The sequence below is a fragment of the Barbus barbus genome (assembly GCF_936440315.1).
Source record: "Barbus barbus genome assembly, chromosome: 36".
Classification (NCBI taxonomy): Eukaryota; Metazoa; Chordata; class Actinopteri; order Cypriniformes; family Cyprinidae; genus Barbus; species Barbus barbus.
In genome coordinates this window covers 26,841,294-26,857,678 of record NC_136714.1, presented here as the reverse complement: position 1 = coordinate 26,857,678, position 16,385 = coordinate 26,841,294, and the positions used below count along the sequence as shown (strand labels likewise).

Sequence of the window (16,385 nt, the reverse complement as noted above, 5' to 3'; positions counted from 1 at the left end):
TATTTGGGTTACAAATGCCAGAGTTAATGAATATTAATCATATTCTAATGATGATCAGCATATTGGCCAGACTGAAATTCATCCGCGGTTATCAAATGTCAACTCAAATTAAGATGCACAAAACATTCTGCAAAATAAAGGCTGTTCAGTCATTCTTGGGTTCAGCTTTTTCTTGTCAGGAAATATTTTTGGCTGTATATTATTCTTGAGTTTCTGTATGATTCTTAATGTTTCTGGATTTAATTCATTTTGGTTTCAGGGTCTAAAACACCACAACTAGTGGAAATAAAATGTTCTTTCTGGAACTTCAAAAGATTCTACGATTTAGAATGTTCTGGTTCTATGGAATCTTTACTGTAATCATAATTATCTTATGAATAGAATAGAATAGAATAGAGCCTTTGAGTGATACACCAAACCATCTGGAAGTGTTTGGGGTGGAAGGATAGGACAGATGAGACCATACTATAGTATTGATGTACTTTACTGTGGTATTGAATTGAATTGTTGTGGGCGTCTTCATCACAGATGGAATATTCTCTGTCATATTCTATGGTTTTCTCATTCTCAGGGATATCTGGTATCTGTGAGACCGACTGATCATTTTCAAAGAGATTTGCTGAGTTTCAGAGAAAGCGAGTGCTTGTGTGTGTGTGTGTGTGTGTGTTTGTGTTTGTGTTTATTTTTCAGATGTGAGGAGATAAAATGAGATTAATGTGTATGTGTGTGTGTGTATGTTTCTGCCGGAGAGAGGAATGGTGCTGCAATGCAGCAGGGCTCTTCTGTGTTTGAGATCCTGAGAAGATCCTCCAGACACTGTCAGTGTCCTGTAATGTCTATATGTGCTGGTCTCTTCTTCTTCATTTTTCTTTGACTCTGTCCTGTTCATGTCCACATCTCTTCCTGTGGAGGTGAACAGTGTGGATGCAGTTAAACTGGGCTCTCTGTCCTCTGCCTGCTGTGCCCGCCTGATTTATGGCTCTCCTGTGTTTCTTCAGGGCACATGAGCAGGAACACCTGAGATCTGCAACGCTTTCACTTTTACAGCTATTCAGTTAAAACCAAAAATACCCAGCTAATTCAGATCTGAAGTAGACTGGCGTTTGATACTAATTCAAAGTTGTTATTTTTTTATTTGAAGGGCGTGTGTGTGTGTGTGTGTGTAGGTAGGTAGATAGATAGATAGATAGATAGATAGATAGATAGATAGATAGATAGATAGATAGATAGATAGATAGATAGATAGATAGATAGATAGATAGATAGATAGATAGATAGATAGATAGATACAGACAATGAAAAAAAAAAAAAATTTTATTTACACATTTTTAATTCTAAATTTATTTATATATACTGTATCTACCAGTCAAACGTTTTTGAACGGTAAGATTTTTTATGTTTTTTAAAGTATTCTCTTCTGCTCACCAAGCCTGTATTTATTTGATCCAAATACAGCAAAAGCAGTAATATTGTGAAATATTTTTACTATTTAAAATAACTGATTTCTATGTGAATATATGTTAAAATGTCATTTATTTCTGTGATCAAAGCTGAATTTTCAGCATCATTACTCCAGTCTTTAGTGTCACATGATCCTTTAGAAATCACTCTAATATGCTGATTTGCTGTTCAGGAAACATTTTATTTTTTAATTGTTTTTTATCAATATTTAAAAGAGTTGAGTAAATTTTTTCAGGATTATTTGATGAAGAGAAAGATCCAGAGATCAGCATTTATCTGAATTAAAAAACATTTGTAACATTATACACTATATCATTCAAAAGCTTGGAGTCAGTGTATATATATATATACTGTATATATATATATATATATATATACACACATTTTTTATTATTCATGTTATATTGCATGCTCATAGTTTGTTCCTGCTGTAGCGAATGAAAATATGACTGTTTCTTCCTCTCATAGTTCCCTTCTCTTCTGAGTGAATGAAGCTGTCCGTCAGAAGGAACCGCAGACATCACACACATCTCCTGTTCAAAACCTGTCTCTAAACCACACAAACCGTTGATCTCATCCTCTGAAACTCACGTTTGATTCCTGACTGCTGGAATCAACATCTACCATCATCAAACAGCTAACCTCCGCACAGATGGAGGACCCCTACAGAGACAGGACGTCTCTGGTCAAAGGCGCTCGCGACATCGCCAGGGAGGCGAAGCGCCACGCCGTCAAGAAGGTCAACAAAGTGGTGGACCGCGCTTCGGACGAACACTCCGGCCGCAACTACAGCCGCTTCGAAAATGATGAAGACGAGGGCGCCGTCGAAGACGGTTACCATTATCAGGACGGCCAAGCTCAGCGAGAGGATGACGAGGGGTCCAGCGATGCCACCGAGGGCCACGACGACGAGGACGAGATCTATGAGGGCGAGTATCAGGGCGTGCCTGCAGGGGGCGGGGCCATTGATGGGCGTGGCCTGCCGCCGGTGGATGGGATGAAGGACAAGCGAGAGCTGGAGAAGGAGAGAGAGGCGGATGAGGAGGAGCTGGCGCAGCAGTACGAGCTCATCATCCAGGAGTGCGGACATGGACGCTTCCAGTGGCAGCTGTTCTTGGTTCTCGGCCTGGCGCTCATGTCTGATGGGGTGGAGGTGTTCGTGGTGGGCTTCGTGCTGCCCAGTGCTGAGACCGACATGTGTGTGCCCAACTCTGGAGCCGGGTGGCTGGGTGAGTCATGAGAGAAGTCTGCCCTGAAAACATTTCATTTCATGACATTGAAAAGTAAGAAAAATTAAAGTAGGTTCAAAAGACGCCACATTGCCAAGCAGGAGAAAATACACCCCGTTACAGTAATATCAGTGATATTAAACTACAGTATTTCTATTTACAATATTTAAAAAAAAAATGCTGTTTATCATGACCAGTAGCAAACTATTAGTTGAAAGTTGTCGTCTTTTATCATATTTTAAGTTGCCACATTATGTATGTACTTTTTCCCCAAATTCAGTTTTTTCCCCCCAAGTTTTTTCGGCTTTAGGTTTATTTTAATAGTTAAAATTAATTAGTGATCAGAAGCATGTCTAGTTAATTGCATTCACAACACGTTTACAATTTAGCACCTATTTATTAAAAGTTAAACAAAAAGGACAGTTTTAGGGCCCTTTGAAATCCGTTTAAATTTTTTCCCAAATTTCATGCTTTCTGTTGTAATTTTTTCTAGATTCAATTTTAAAGGTTTAATTAAACCGTAATAACCAAAAAGTGTGTCTAATCAGTTAAATTCATAAAACTTTGATAATTTATTAAAATATTTACAATAATACGTTTTTCTGTGGGCGGAGCTTAGCTGGAGGCAGAAAGATCCCCCTGACCGCTTCTCTGATGGTAGCTATGAAGTCTGTTAGCTTGTTTTTTTAACAATAACTGGAGAAATTCTGATTTTACCTGCATATGTAGATGCACTGTCCAGGACCGCGATTGTAATTTGAAAAGGTTAACTTTAACGGACGAAACCAGATTGGCCGACCCACACACACTTTACTCAAAGGATGGACGATCTGAAAATTTCAATATTTCAAAATTCGGATTTAAGATTATATCTCAAAATTCTGATAAGCCATTCACTCTTGAGTTTATATCCCACACTTCTGGCGTTTTCCCCCTCAGAATGGACAAACTCGCTATTGTTGAGTTAAATGGAGTTATAAGTGAAAAAGAAAGTGAAAGTCGTGACGTATTGTCAAGTATGGTGGCCCATACTCGAAATTGGTGCTCTGCGTTTAACCCATCCAAGTGCACACACACAGCAGTGAGTAGTGAACAAATGCACACACACACACACACACACACACACACACACACCGTGAACACACACCCGGAGCAGTGGGCAGCCATGCTGCGGCGCCCGGGGAGCAGTTGGGGGTTCGGTGTCTTGCTCAAGGGCACCTCAGTCGTGGTATTGAGGATGGAGAGAGCGCTGGACATTCACTCCCCCCACCTACAATTCCTGCCGGCCGGAGACTCGAACCCGCAACCTTTCGATTACGAGTCCGATTCTCTAACCATTAGGCCACGACTTCCCCAAAAAGTCCGAAAAAAGTCCAACGACTTCCTTATAAAGTCCGAAATACGAAATATAAAGTAGCATTTGCGAGAAAAAAAAGTCAAAAAAAAAATTGCGAGACAAAATAGGTAACGTTAAATGTAAAATGTTATAGGTTTAAATAGTATTTCATGCTGTAACTGTAGGGCAAATATAATATGTTCCCAAATGAACTACATATGTGAATATTATGTAGACCATTGTTTAAATCAAATTTATGCTTTAAAAGTAGATTAATCAGCCGGTTTCATTCATTAGTCTGTCCGTTTAAACGTCTGCGTTTGGCTTCAAATGGTGTTTTTGATGAGAGTATTCTATAAAAATGATTTGCATGCCGAATCTGACATCCAAAGCCACAACAATACATATGATCTCTTATTCTGTGAATTTTTCCCGTTTCACTCCGCTTGTTACAGTATGTTTCTGCCACCACAATGCGAGCGCAGCTGCGAGTGACGTAACTGTGACGTCTACATCAAATTGGTCTATAGGTCCCTATGAATTTTTTTTTTTTTTTCAGAAATTTTTGTTCTCTCTCTCAGTTTAAAAAAGTAAGTTTATTAATGCCACTTGATCTCACATTAAAATTTGCAAAAAAACATTTATTACTTTAATAAGCATAACAATACACAGAAAACATGAATATTGGGTAAAATAGTCAGCTCTGAGTAGCTGTATGATACTATTGATTGATAACTTTTTTTAAAGAAATTAATGCTTTCATTCCGCAAGGATGCATTAAATTGATCAAAAGTGCCAGTGAAGACATTTATAATGTTACAAAAGATTGCTATCAAAGAATTCTGAAAAATAAAATGCATAATGATTTCCACTAAAATATGAAGCATATAAATATAAAATATGAAAATAATCAGCTGAAGGTATCTTAGCGCTTCTTGTACTGGAAGCACCTCTGCTGTCTTACACTGGAGTCTGTAGGAGTTGACTGGATTCTGGAGCAGAGCCGCTATTATTCATCTCTGTCTTTGTACCCACACGTTTCTGTCTGTACTCACATGCTTTAAAGACGACAAGCTGCTTTTTTTCCGCCCTTTGATGTAATGGAGGGTTTTTTCCTTGTAATGAGTGTGTGTGTGTGTGTGTGTGTGTGTGTGTGTGTTTGAGGGCTTGTATTTGGTGTGTAATGTGGGTGGTTGGGTGGCGTTTGCCAGCGATATCGTCCTGTCGTGCTTGTTTGATGGTTTATATGTGTGTACGTGTGTGTGTGTGTGTGTGTGTGTGTGTGCGTGTATGTGTGTGTGTGTGTGTGTGTGTGTGTGTGTGTGTGTGCGTGTGTGTGTGTGTGTGTGTGTGCGTGTGTGTGTGTGTGTGTGTGTGTGTGTGTGTGTGTGTGTGTGTGGGTAGAGATTGTCGTGGTATTGTTAGATGATCTCTCTGGGTCTGGATGAGTTTATTGTTTTGGCAGCAGGTAGAGCAGCACATGTGTGGGTAGATTTGAGCATATTTAAGAGGAGTGTGTGTGTGTGTGTGTGTGTGTGTGTGTGTGTGTGTGTTTCCTTCAGTCTGTCTCTTATATACAATTATATTTATCTATTATATGCAGATCCCGTATATACATACAATATAACAGACACAAATCAAATTAAAGAGCTGAAGTTCTGGAGAAGTTCTCTGGATGTTGTGACAGAACACTGTCATGTTTAGTGTTTATAATAATTAGTTTGTTTCAGTTTTGGTTTAGGTTTGTTGTTTTAGTTTTAATAAACTTCATAAAAGGGATAGTTACTAATGCTACTAAGTCGCTAAAGTTACTAATGTTACTAATATTACTTTACAGTTTATTGTGATCATTTTAGAAGTAAATGCAATTATTAGTTGAACACTGGGGTCTTTTATCATGTTTTTAGGTTGCTTTGGTAATTTGTGTAAGTGTGGGCCGTGTCTGGAGGTTAGTTGTAGCTTCAGCAGCAGGTAATGAACAGCCCAGAAATGACTCCTCACAGCCACAGCGAGACACTTTTCATTTGTCCGCCTGCCGCAGAGCTTCCATTATCTCTTATCTTTCTTCCTCCATTCTCCTCTTCTTCTTCCCCTGCAGTAAAGCTGCTTTATTTACCCTCTCTCTCTGTAATCAGCTGCTCTTTTCCTCCTCCTGTCCTCTTTGTGCCCATCGTACAGGACGACCCTTTCCTCCTAATGACGCTGCAACGATAACGGCCAACACACACACACACACACACATGCATTAGCAACAGGAACTAACACAATCACGTAAAGCACACACAGTCAGCCTGCGGTCGGATCAATAACTCTGATCGATCAATTAGATGGCAGGTGGAGCGGATGGAGATATTCCGTAGTCCCGGATAAAGAGAGCTGTCAATCACAGATGCCATCGAGTGTACGTTACGTAATTTGACTGTGAAACACACACGAGCTGAAGAGATCATGCTGACTTTTATTAACCCTTGGTGTTGCTTGTGTGGCGGTCAAAAATGACTGATTTAAATTAATATACTGTACTTTGGTTTGATAATGTTTTAAAATTTAATATTTAATATTTTTAGGGAATTTTGTGGTACTAAATTATATTTATGGAACAGTGATGATCTGTTTATTACACTTTTTGAGCATAGACCTGAAAATGAAATGTCTTTAGAAACTGTGGTAAATCTTAAATGCTTTGGAGCACAGACTGAAGTTTGGTCTCTTTTTAAAGAAAACACTTGTGCATCCTTTACAAAAATTAGCCATGGCTTTATTGTAGTAAAACTGTAGTAACCATTGTTTTTGGCTTCTTGATTAGTATTTGAATTACCACAGTTTTACTGCAAATAGCATGGTTAAACTATGGTTATATGTAATTATATGTAGTAAATCCATGGTCGTAGGGGATTATAGTTGAAATAAAAAAGTTTAAAAGGTGAAACTAAAAAAATTATAGAAGTTGACATTTATTATGAAAAAAGGTAATTTTATTTTATATGAAATATATTTTTTCTAAATGTTTTACTCTAAAATTTCAAGAAAATGAAAGCGATAAATATGAATAAATTGTGTTCCAAATTTGAGGTTGATATCTCAAAAAATGTAGATTTCAGGAATAAATATACATTACATTTACATTACACTTTACTACATATTCACATAGAAAACAGGTATTTTAAATTGTAACAATATTTCATATATTTACTGTATTTTACCAAATAAATGCAGCCTTATAGAGGTTATAGAAGTCTACATTTATTATGATGAAAAATGAAAAAAAAAAATAATAATTTTATGTACAATATATATTTTCCAAAACATATTTTACTCTAAAACTGCAAGAAAAATGAAAGACATAAATCTAAACAAGTTGTATTCTAATTTTGAGGCTAATATCACAAAAAATGAGTGTTCAGCCAGATTTAGTTTGAGCGTAGTACCAAACGTTTCCACTAGATGAACGTTGTTCCCCATTGGTTTACAATGCAGTTATTTTTGACTTATTTGTTAAAGATACAGGACCATTTTTCAGGACCATTTAACCTTGTTAAATCATGTCTATGATTTATTTATTTTGTGTGCGCGTGTATGTGTGTGTGTGTGTGTGTGTGTGTGTGTTACATAACAAGTGCCAAAATCTTTACCAAGTTTCGTACCATTCTGATGAAGTAAAATATTACAACAAAAAAAATTTAAGAACATTTTCAGTCAGAAATAGAGCACCAGAAGGTTCAGACATTGTTATAGAAATAGTGTAGATTACAGAGAGAAGGAATGAAAGAGAGAAGGATGTGATGCTGGTGATTTAGCGCGGTCGTTAGCTCATATGTTGGACAGATAGAGAGGATGGAGTGATGGAGGGATGAGCAGAATGAACTCTGAGAGGTGAGACGCTCTTCTGCTGAAAAGACCCCAGAGAGGCGTCTGTAATATGCCCGACACTTTCTGATTTCACACTTTACTGCTCTCTCTCTCTCTCTCTCTCTCTCTCTCACTGCAGTATCAGCAACATCAGATGTTGTACAGATCAAACTGATGTGTGTGTGTGTGTGTTGTGTGTGTATATATATATATATAAATCAAGAAATTAATACTTTTATTCAACAAGGATACATTAAATTGATCAAAAGTGGCAGTAAAGACATTTATAATGTTACAAAAGGTTTATTTTTCCAATAAATGCTGTTCTTTTGAGCTTTCTATTCGTCAAAGAATCCTGAAAAATCAAATGTATCACCGTTTCCACTAAAATATGTGAAGAATAATCAGTGGTGAGAATAATCAGAAATGTTTCTTGAGCAGCAAATCAGTATATTATTATGATTTCTGAAGATCATGTGACACTGAAGACTGGAGTAATGATGCTGAAAATACAGCTGCGCATCACAGAAATAAATTACAGTTTAACAGATATTCACACAGAAAACAGATATTTTAAATTGTAATAATATTACACAAATTCTAAAGTATCTTTCATCAAATGAATGCAGTCTTCGTGAGCAGAAGAGACTTCCTTTAAAAACATTAAAAAACCTTACAAACCCCAGACTTTTAGTGTATAATTATGTATAATAATATGTAGATAGGAACAATTATTATTTGGTATATGTGACCCTGGATCACAAAACCAGTCTTAAGTCGCTGGGGTATATTTGTATCAATAGCCAAAAATACACTGTATGGGTCAAAATTATGGATTTTTCTTTTATGCCAAAAATCATTAGGATATTAAGTAAAGATCATGTTCCGTGAAGATATTGTGTAAATTTCCTACCGTAAATATATCAAAACTTAATTATTGATTAGTAATATGCATTGCTAATAACTTAATTTGAACAACTTTAAAGGAGATTTTCTCAATATTTAGATTTTTTTGCTCCCTCAGATTCCAGATTTTCAAATAGTTGTATCTCAGACAAATACTGTCCTATCATAACAAACCATACATCAATGGAAAGCTTATTTATTCAGATTTCAGATGATGTATACATCTAAAATTTAAAAATACTGACCCTTATGACTGGTTTTGTGGCCCAGGGTCACATATATGGTGTGTTAAAGGGATAGTTCACCCAAAAATGAGAATTCTGTCATCATTTACTCACCCTCGAGTAGTTCCAAACCTGTATGAATGTCTTTGTTCTGCTGAACACAAAGGAAGATATTCTGAAGAATGTGGGAAACAGAGCCGTTCTGGGGCACCTTTGACTTCTATAGTATTTTTTTCCTATACTATGGAAGTCAGTGGTGCCCCAAAACAGCCTGGTTACAAATTGTTTTTTATTATGTCTCGAGTAAAACATTCTAAAATGTTGATAAAGTATTTATTCCATCATTTTTCCTCATAAAGTGAACTTTGTGTCATGATGTGTTCAGCATGATGAGACGTCATCATATACATCAGCTGAGGAAAATGCTCAGTTTTCCACCCTGATCGTGCTGACTCTCATCACAGATACTGACCACAGAACAGTCTGAACACACAGATCAGATGACACCGCCTCAGAAACAACAGATCAGATCTGAAAAACAAACATCTGTCCGTCTGTGTAAATGTGTGTGTGTATGTCTGTCTGTCTGTCCCTGTGTGTTGTGTAATCATGCTTGATTAGTCTTTATCTGTCCGGAGCTTCTGTAATTAAAACATAAAGGACGTCCGGCCCGCCCACACTCATCCTGTCCTGCGCTCTGATTGGTCGAGCCAATCAGACCATATCTACTCTTTAATATACAGTTATGTAGATCAATCTCTGTAAATCGTACCCATTAAACACACACATTGACCTTATCATGGGTATTTAGACCCAAGACTCTTTTCAGAAGATTTCCAGATGTTTTCCAGTCCCTGTTTTCCGCATTCCCGTGTCTGGAGTCGTCCGTCTCGCTCCGGTTGTCACTCGCACGGGTTTCCGCAGGGATTTTCTGATGGATTGGGGGAATTATGAGCGATTCTCTGAGCTGAAATCAGTCGGAGACAGGGAACGAGAGAAAAGGAAAGTTCACGCCACAGGAGCTCATTACTCTCACTGAATGCTGGGAAATTAATAACAAGAGCTTTGACATGTAGATTCAATTCACTAACATAATCACACATGAGAGGAAAGATTACGCAGCGAAGGAGGGGAAGACGGCGCAGCTGTACAACCAAAAGAAAATATGAACGAAAAATGGTGCTTTCTACACCATTTTGGAACATTCTGTGTATGATATTATAAAATATGCACATGTAATAAGCTAAAGCTAAAGCATCATATTTGAGCATATCTGTGTTGATTCTTCAAAGGGTCCCTCGCTGTTTGATCAGCTGAAGCGGGTTCATGATTTCAGTCCCTCAGAAGCTTCTGACCTGGAGAGAGAAGAACCTCAGTGGCTGGAGCTGCTGTGTTTCCCAGATAAAGCAGCACAGTCCACTGATGAAGCAGCTTCTGGGTTGAAAAAGACATAATGTTCCCAATGAAGCTCCATTCGTGGTTTGTTAAGCAGAGCAAAGTTAGTTGAACTTGTAATCTAGAGCTGCGTAGTATGTGAGATAAACACTATTAAAGTACATTCATTTTTTTTTTTTGTTAAAATAGATAAACTAATTAGTTAAGAGATTTCTCTGACTTGATTGTGAACTTTATTTGTAATTTAAAAAAAAACTTATTTTAAAAAATATCTTTAAAATATATTTTCAGAGAAAACACATGAAAAAAAACACACCTTAAAAAAACAAAAATATATATATAAAAATTATATGTGTGTGTGTGTATATATATATATATTAATAGAACTTGTATTTTAATCAAAAAGTTCAATGTCAAGTTACAGAAATACTTTCTAAATTGATATAATCAATAAGAAATTAGAAGATATTTCTTAGAATAAACCTTGATATGAATATTTATTTATAATATTAGTTTATTATTCTGTGTGTGTGTTCAGAGTGAGTGTAATACTGTAAATGTGTGTCTCTGAAAGCAGCTCTTTTGCTGATCGTAGCACCCAGGTCTGTGTTGGTGTTAGCGAGCCGCAGTATTCAGTGCTGTCAGACAGTAATAGATGAGCGGGGCATCCCGGCACGTCTGCACAGGGCGATAACACACACTCACAGAGAGAACAGCGAACACAGAGATAGAAAGAGACGACGCTTGGGTTTCCATTGGTCCAGCTTCTGCTCATCAGATGGGCTTCACTTACACACTACCGCATAAATCAGCGCTTTCATTACCATATCTTGAGTGAGCGCACAGAACTGGATTTATTGCAAGCATATTTGTGTGTGTCTGAATTAGTGTTGATGAATCAGTCTTTCTTAACGCGCAATATAAACAATGAGCGAAATACACCTTTTATCATTTCTGTTGAAGCATTGCACATCTGGAGTAACTAAAAGTAACTTTCTAGACTGGACTACTGCAATGCTCTTCTGGCTGGACTGCCATCAAACACAATCAAACCTCTACAAATGATTCAGAATGCAGCGGCACAACTGATCTTCAACGAGCCCAAAAGAGCGCATGTTACACCTCTCTTCATCTCCTTGCACTGGCTACCAGTGGCAGCTCGCATCCAGTTCAAGACACTGATGCTTGCATACAGAACTACCACAGGCTCAGCACCCTCCTACTTCCACTCACTATTACGAACCTACATCCCCTCCAGAAGTCTGAGATCTGCTAGTGAGCGACGCCTTGTGGTACCATCACAGAGAGGCTCAAAATCACTCTCCAGAACATTCTCGTTCACCATTCCTGGCTGGTGGAATAATCTTCCCACCCCTATCCGGAACGCCGGATCCCTGGCAATCTTCAAGCTACAACTGAAAACTCATCTCTTTCGGCAGTACTTGACTTCATCCGAAAAAAACGTACTCTTTCTCTTTATCTTTCTCTCCTTCCCTTACTAGCTTGTACTTATTTGAACAATGACTGAGACTTGGTGTTACGAGCACTTCCTCTGTCTGACTGCCTCTTCAAGATTAATCGCTTTGTGTATTCCCCAATTGTAAGTCGCTTTGGATAAAAGCGTCTGCCAAATGATGTAAATGTAAAAGCCATGTGTACATCATCTTAGTTCTTTACGTCGTCAGGAGTATTTTAATCCAAAAGTTGCTGATTTCGAGCAAAATAAGTGTAACTAGACAATAACTGATGATGAGCCAATGAGTTTTCATTTTTTGGCTAATCTTTCTTCTTAAAGGGACAGTTTACCGAAAATCACCCTCCTGCCGTTCAAAACAAGTATGACTTTAGTTTTTCAGCAAAACACAAAAGAACATACACTGCAAAGATGATTTTGTGTGTTTATGAAGTTGTACACTGAAAAAAATGTAGAAACAGTTTTCACTCAAAAATTGCTTGTAAATTGTATGAATAATTACAAAGAAACGAAAAGCGACACTGAATTAAATGTGAAATTCTGAAGTAAAAAGACTGAAATAGTATTTTCTTGAAAAAGTACTCCAATAGTCTTTCTTTTATTTATAACATCATGCATATTCTTTTTTATAGTGTAAATAAAACAAATATTATTGTATTAATGTACTATTTTAGTCTTTCTTAACATTTAGCAGTTATTTAAATGTGTTGCTGTTTCGTTGTAATTATTTATGAAGCAGTTTCTGAGTGAAATTTGTTTTAAAATTAATTTCTACATTAGTTTGTCCATGTATATTGAATCCAGTATAAAAATTTTTAGATATTTAGATAATGTTAATGTTCGTCAAAAAATATGTTGACATTTTTAGGTGAACTGTCCCTTTAAATGTGCCAGTGGACTGTGGTTTGTGATGAAGGAAACCGATCAATAAAACTAATAAAAGCAGTGTGTGTTATTTATGTCACAGTCCGTTATTGAACAGCTAAGCTTTCCGTTGCAATCAATACTGATCAATAAACAATAGCTGCCAATATTACAGTCACCATATGACTATAGGACATGAGATCTCTTGAAATGTCAGTCGTTTCTCCTAAACAGCAATGAGGTTAAATGAAGACTTGCTGTGAGAGATGAGAAAAAGACTCAATTATCTCACATAAGTCTTCATAATTCCTCATAGAGTTCTATACTCTGACTGGATGACAGCTCACTTCGCTTTATTTCTTCAAAGGAATTGCATGAGAAACATCTGAGACAATTAAAACATTTTTTATTAAATTGAATTATATAAGATGGAAAAACTTAAAATGCAGTTTCATATCGAGCTCACAGTATTTGTATGTGTGTGTGTCTGCAGGCAGTGTGGTGTATCTGGGAATGATGGTGGGCGCGTTCTTCTGGGGAGGTCTGTCAGATAAAGTGGGCCGACGGCAATGTCTGCTGGTCTGTATGTCAGTCAACGGCTTCTTCGCCTTCCTGTCGTCCTTCGTTCAGGGCTACAGCACCTTCCTCTTCTGCAGGATGCTCTCGGGCTTCGGGTGAGTTCATAGTCCATCCATCAGTCTTCTGCTTTCCTTCACTTAGCTAATGACTGCAGGTTAATTAACTGCTCCGTGAGGAACGATCACCGATGACGTGCGGGAAAGGTCATTCAGAGCGTCCTTAAGACAAGAGAATCGAGTAAAAATGTAACTAATAGATGGCACCATACTTACCCAGCTGATTAATCACAGTACATTAAGATAGACATTTTCTGAAATGTTATAAGTATGCAAATGAGGCATTATCTAATTAAATACGCACTCATTTAAAGCAGGATTATTATAGTTAACTAAACCGTAAAAAAGCATTTTTGTTATTTGAAATAAACTTTACTCACATTTTCATATTTTCACATTTTCATTTAGTTTAAATTAGAGTACTAAAACAAAACAAACTAAAATAATACAAATTAATAAAAAACCAAAAAGACATAACTGAATATTTATAAATAAAATAAAAAAAGACAAAAACAACAAAATTACTGAAACTTGAACTAAAATTAAAGTGAAAACTGAAAATCTAGAAATAAAATCTAATTTCAAAATGTTCACAAAAACTGTAATAGTATATCAATGATACTAAAATAGCACTGGGATAAAGCCAGGCTCAAAATGTACAGACACATATAGATAAAGTGCAATAAAATAAACACTTAAATGTGTATTTTAGATGTTTTTGCACTAGTCTGAAAGAAGACTCGTTAACAGGCCAAAATCTCAAAATTGAACAGTGAATGAAAAAAAGGCTTTTTCTGTAGATTCTGTAATTTCTCCACCATTAAGGGCAAAGTAAAATAGTAAAATGCAAAGTAAAATTAAGGGCAAAAATCAAACGCAGAAACAGCTGACATGTCAGACCACTCAAATTGAGCATTTGCTGTGTTTAAATTCTGTTGAAATGACCGTACATGAACCCACCAAATGAGTCAATTAAAGAATCCTGGTGCAATCAATTTTTATTGGTCATATGAAGTTTAAATTTATGCATGCATTTATTTATGCATGGAATTTTTAAGGAATTATGCATAAAATATGCATTGAATGTATTATAATTTTGAATGAATGCATTTTCTGTACTGTAAAAGAATTTCCCAGCATTCACACTTTTTGAATAAGAATTCAAATATTTCAAAACATATAGAAACTATACTATAGAAACTATAATAAAACACAGAATTGAACGCACACACACACTTGCTCTCAGTCAGACAGACGTCATCCCTCTCTCTCTCTCTCTCTCTCTGTCTCTCTTCAAGCACTTCTGCAATGTCACAGTTGTTTTAACCTCCTGGCACAGACCCATAACTTAAGAGCAGAGAGAGAGAGAGTGGGTTTTATTGCTAATTGAATTTCAGCGTGGTCTCCTGCCCTTGCAGCAGTGCAGTGACTCCAGACTGAATCAGCGCCGCAGCACAGTCACTGCGGTCCGTCTCAAACAGAGGGTCAAAGGTCACACCGACCAACCGCAACAGACTGTGTTCAAAAATAGCTAGATACAGCACAAAGGAAGATGCTTTTAAATTCATTTTCAACTGTGCTGAATTTATGTGATAATTTATTTACATTGATATATTTGTTTGTTTAACTTATTCTTTGTTAAGATTATAAGTATTATTAGTCTGGTGGTGCTAGAGATGCTAAAACAGATTTTACACACTTCACCCTAAAAAACACAGAGGAATGTGAACATCTTAGAATGCCAAAAAGTTTATTCATTTTTGATACTTGCTTGTTTTACGTGGTGATAACTAGATGAGATGTATCCATATAAGCAAGCAAATAATTATTATTCATTATTATATTTAGGTCAAGATTAAGAATATATTATAAAATGCTATAAATTGATTAAAAAAAGTGTTTAAAATGTTTCAAAAGATTTCGGTCTCAAATAAATTATAGATATGTATAAATATAAATATAATTCTGTAGTCAAAATATTCAATTCTAAGTAGATTTTATGATGCTGTTGATTGATATTATTGATACAAAATAACTGAATAATTATTTGATTTAAATCATTTTAATTACATTATTGTTCAAATCATTTGGGGCCCTTAAAGAAAGAAAGAATGTATTAAATTGATCAAAAGTGACATTAAAGACATTTATAATGTTACAAAAGATTTCTGTTTCAAATTAATGCTGTTCTTTTGAACTTTCTGTTCATCTGTGAATCCTGAAAAATAAAATATATCACAGTTTACACAAAAATATTGTGCAGCACGACTGTTTTCAACATTGTTAATATTCAGAAATGTTTCTTGAGCAGTAAATCAGTATATTATAAGGATTTCTGAAGGATCATGTGACACTGAAGACTGGAGTAATGATGCTGAAAATTCATTTAAAATTTAATATGCTATAATATCTTTGCAGGATTGGCGGTACGGTTCCCATCGTGTTCTCGTACTTTGCGGAGGTTCTGTCCCGTGAGAAGCGCGGTGAACACCTGAGCTGGCTCTGCATGTTTTGGATGGTGGGCGGGATCTACGCCTCAGCCATGGCCTGGGCCATCATTCCACACTACGGTGGGTGACAGCTCCGCTTCGTATCACCCAATGACTGAGCAGAGACTCCTTTATACTGACATCATTTCAGATTCATAAAGCGCAGTGGCTTTAGCTTAGTTTGCATGTATGAATAAATAAATATTTATATACTGTACTTGTGCATGCAGAATGCACTTATAAAATACATTTTTGGAGCTTTTTGGTGGTGTTTTATTGCAAATGTGCAATGTGTGTGTGTTTTTTTTAGTTTGCGTCTAAATGGTAGCTAGGGTGTTCTGAGAGGTTGCTAAGTGGTATTGTGCTATAAATTATTTTAAATAACATAAATTTAATTAATGCATGAGATATATATAAGAGTTCATTTTCAAAAACAGATAACTCTGTTTATAAAAATGTAAAAAAAAAAAAAAAAATTTGTTTTTTTTATCCTGCATCCAATTAATATCAATCAAACTGCAGT

General features: G+C 36.3%; 1 protein-coding gene across 1 annotated transcript in view; it reads left to right on the top strand.

Annotated features, from left to right (window-relative positions):
- Window positions 1-2,113: 2,113 nt before the first annotated feature.
- The window catches only part of LOC306855906 (synaptic vesicle glycoprotein 2C-like), a gene marked incomplete at its 5' end in the record, with an annotated part of 33,136 nt that continues 18,864 nt past the window's right edge, over window positions 2,114-16,385 (top strand). Inside the window, 3 exons of the mRNA XM_079394857.1 lie at window positions 2,114-2,690; window positions 13,232-13,412; window positions 15,792-15,943. Of these exons, the coding sequence (XP_079250983.1) occupies window positions 2,114-2,690; window positions 13,232-13,412; window positions 15,792-15,943 (910 nt within the window). The remainder of the gene's footprint in view (window positions 2,691-13,231; window positions 13,413-15,791; window positions 15,944-16,385) is intronic.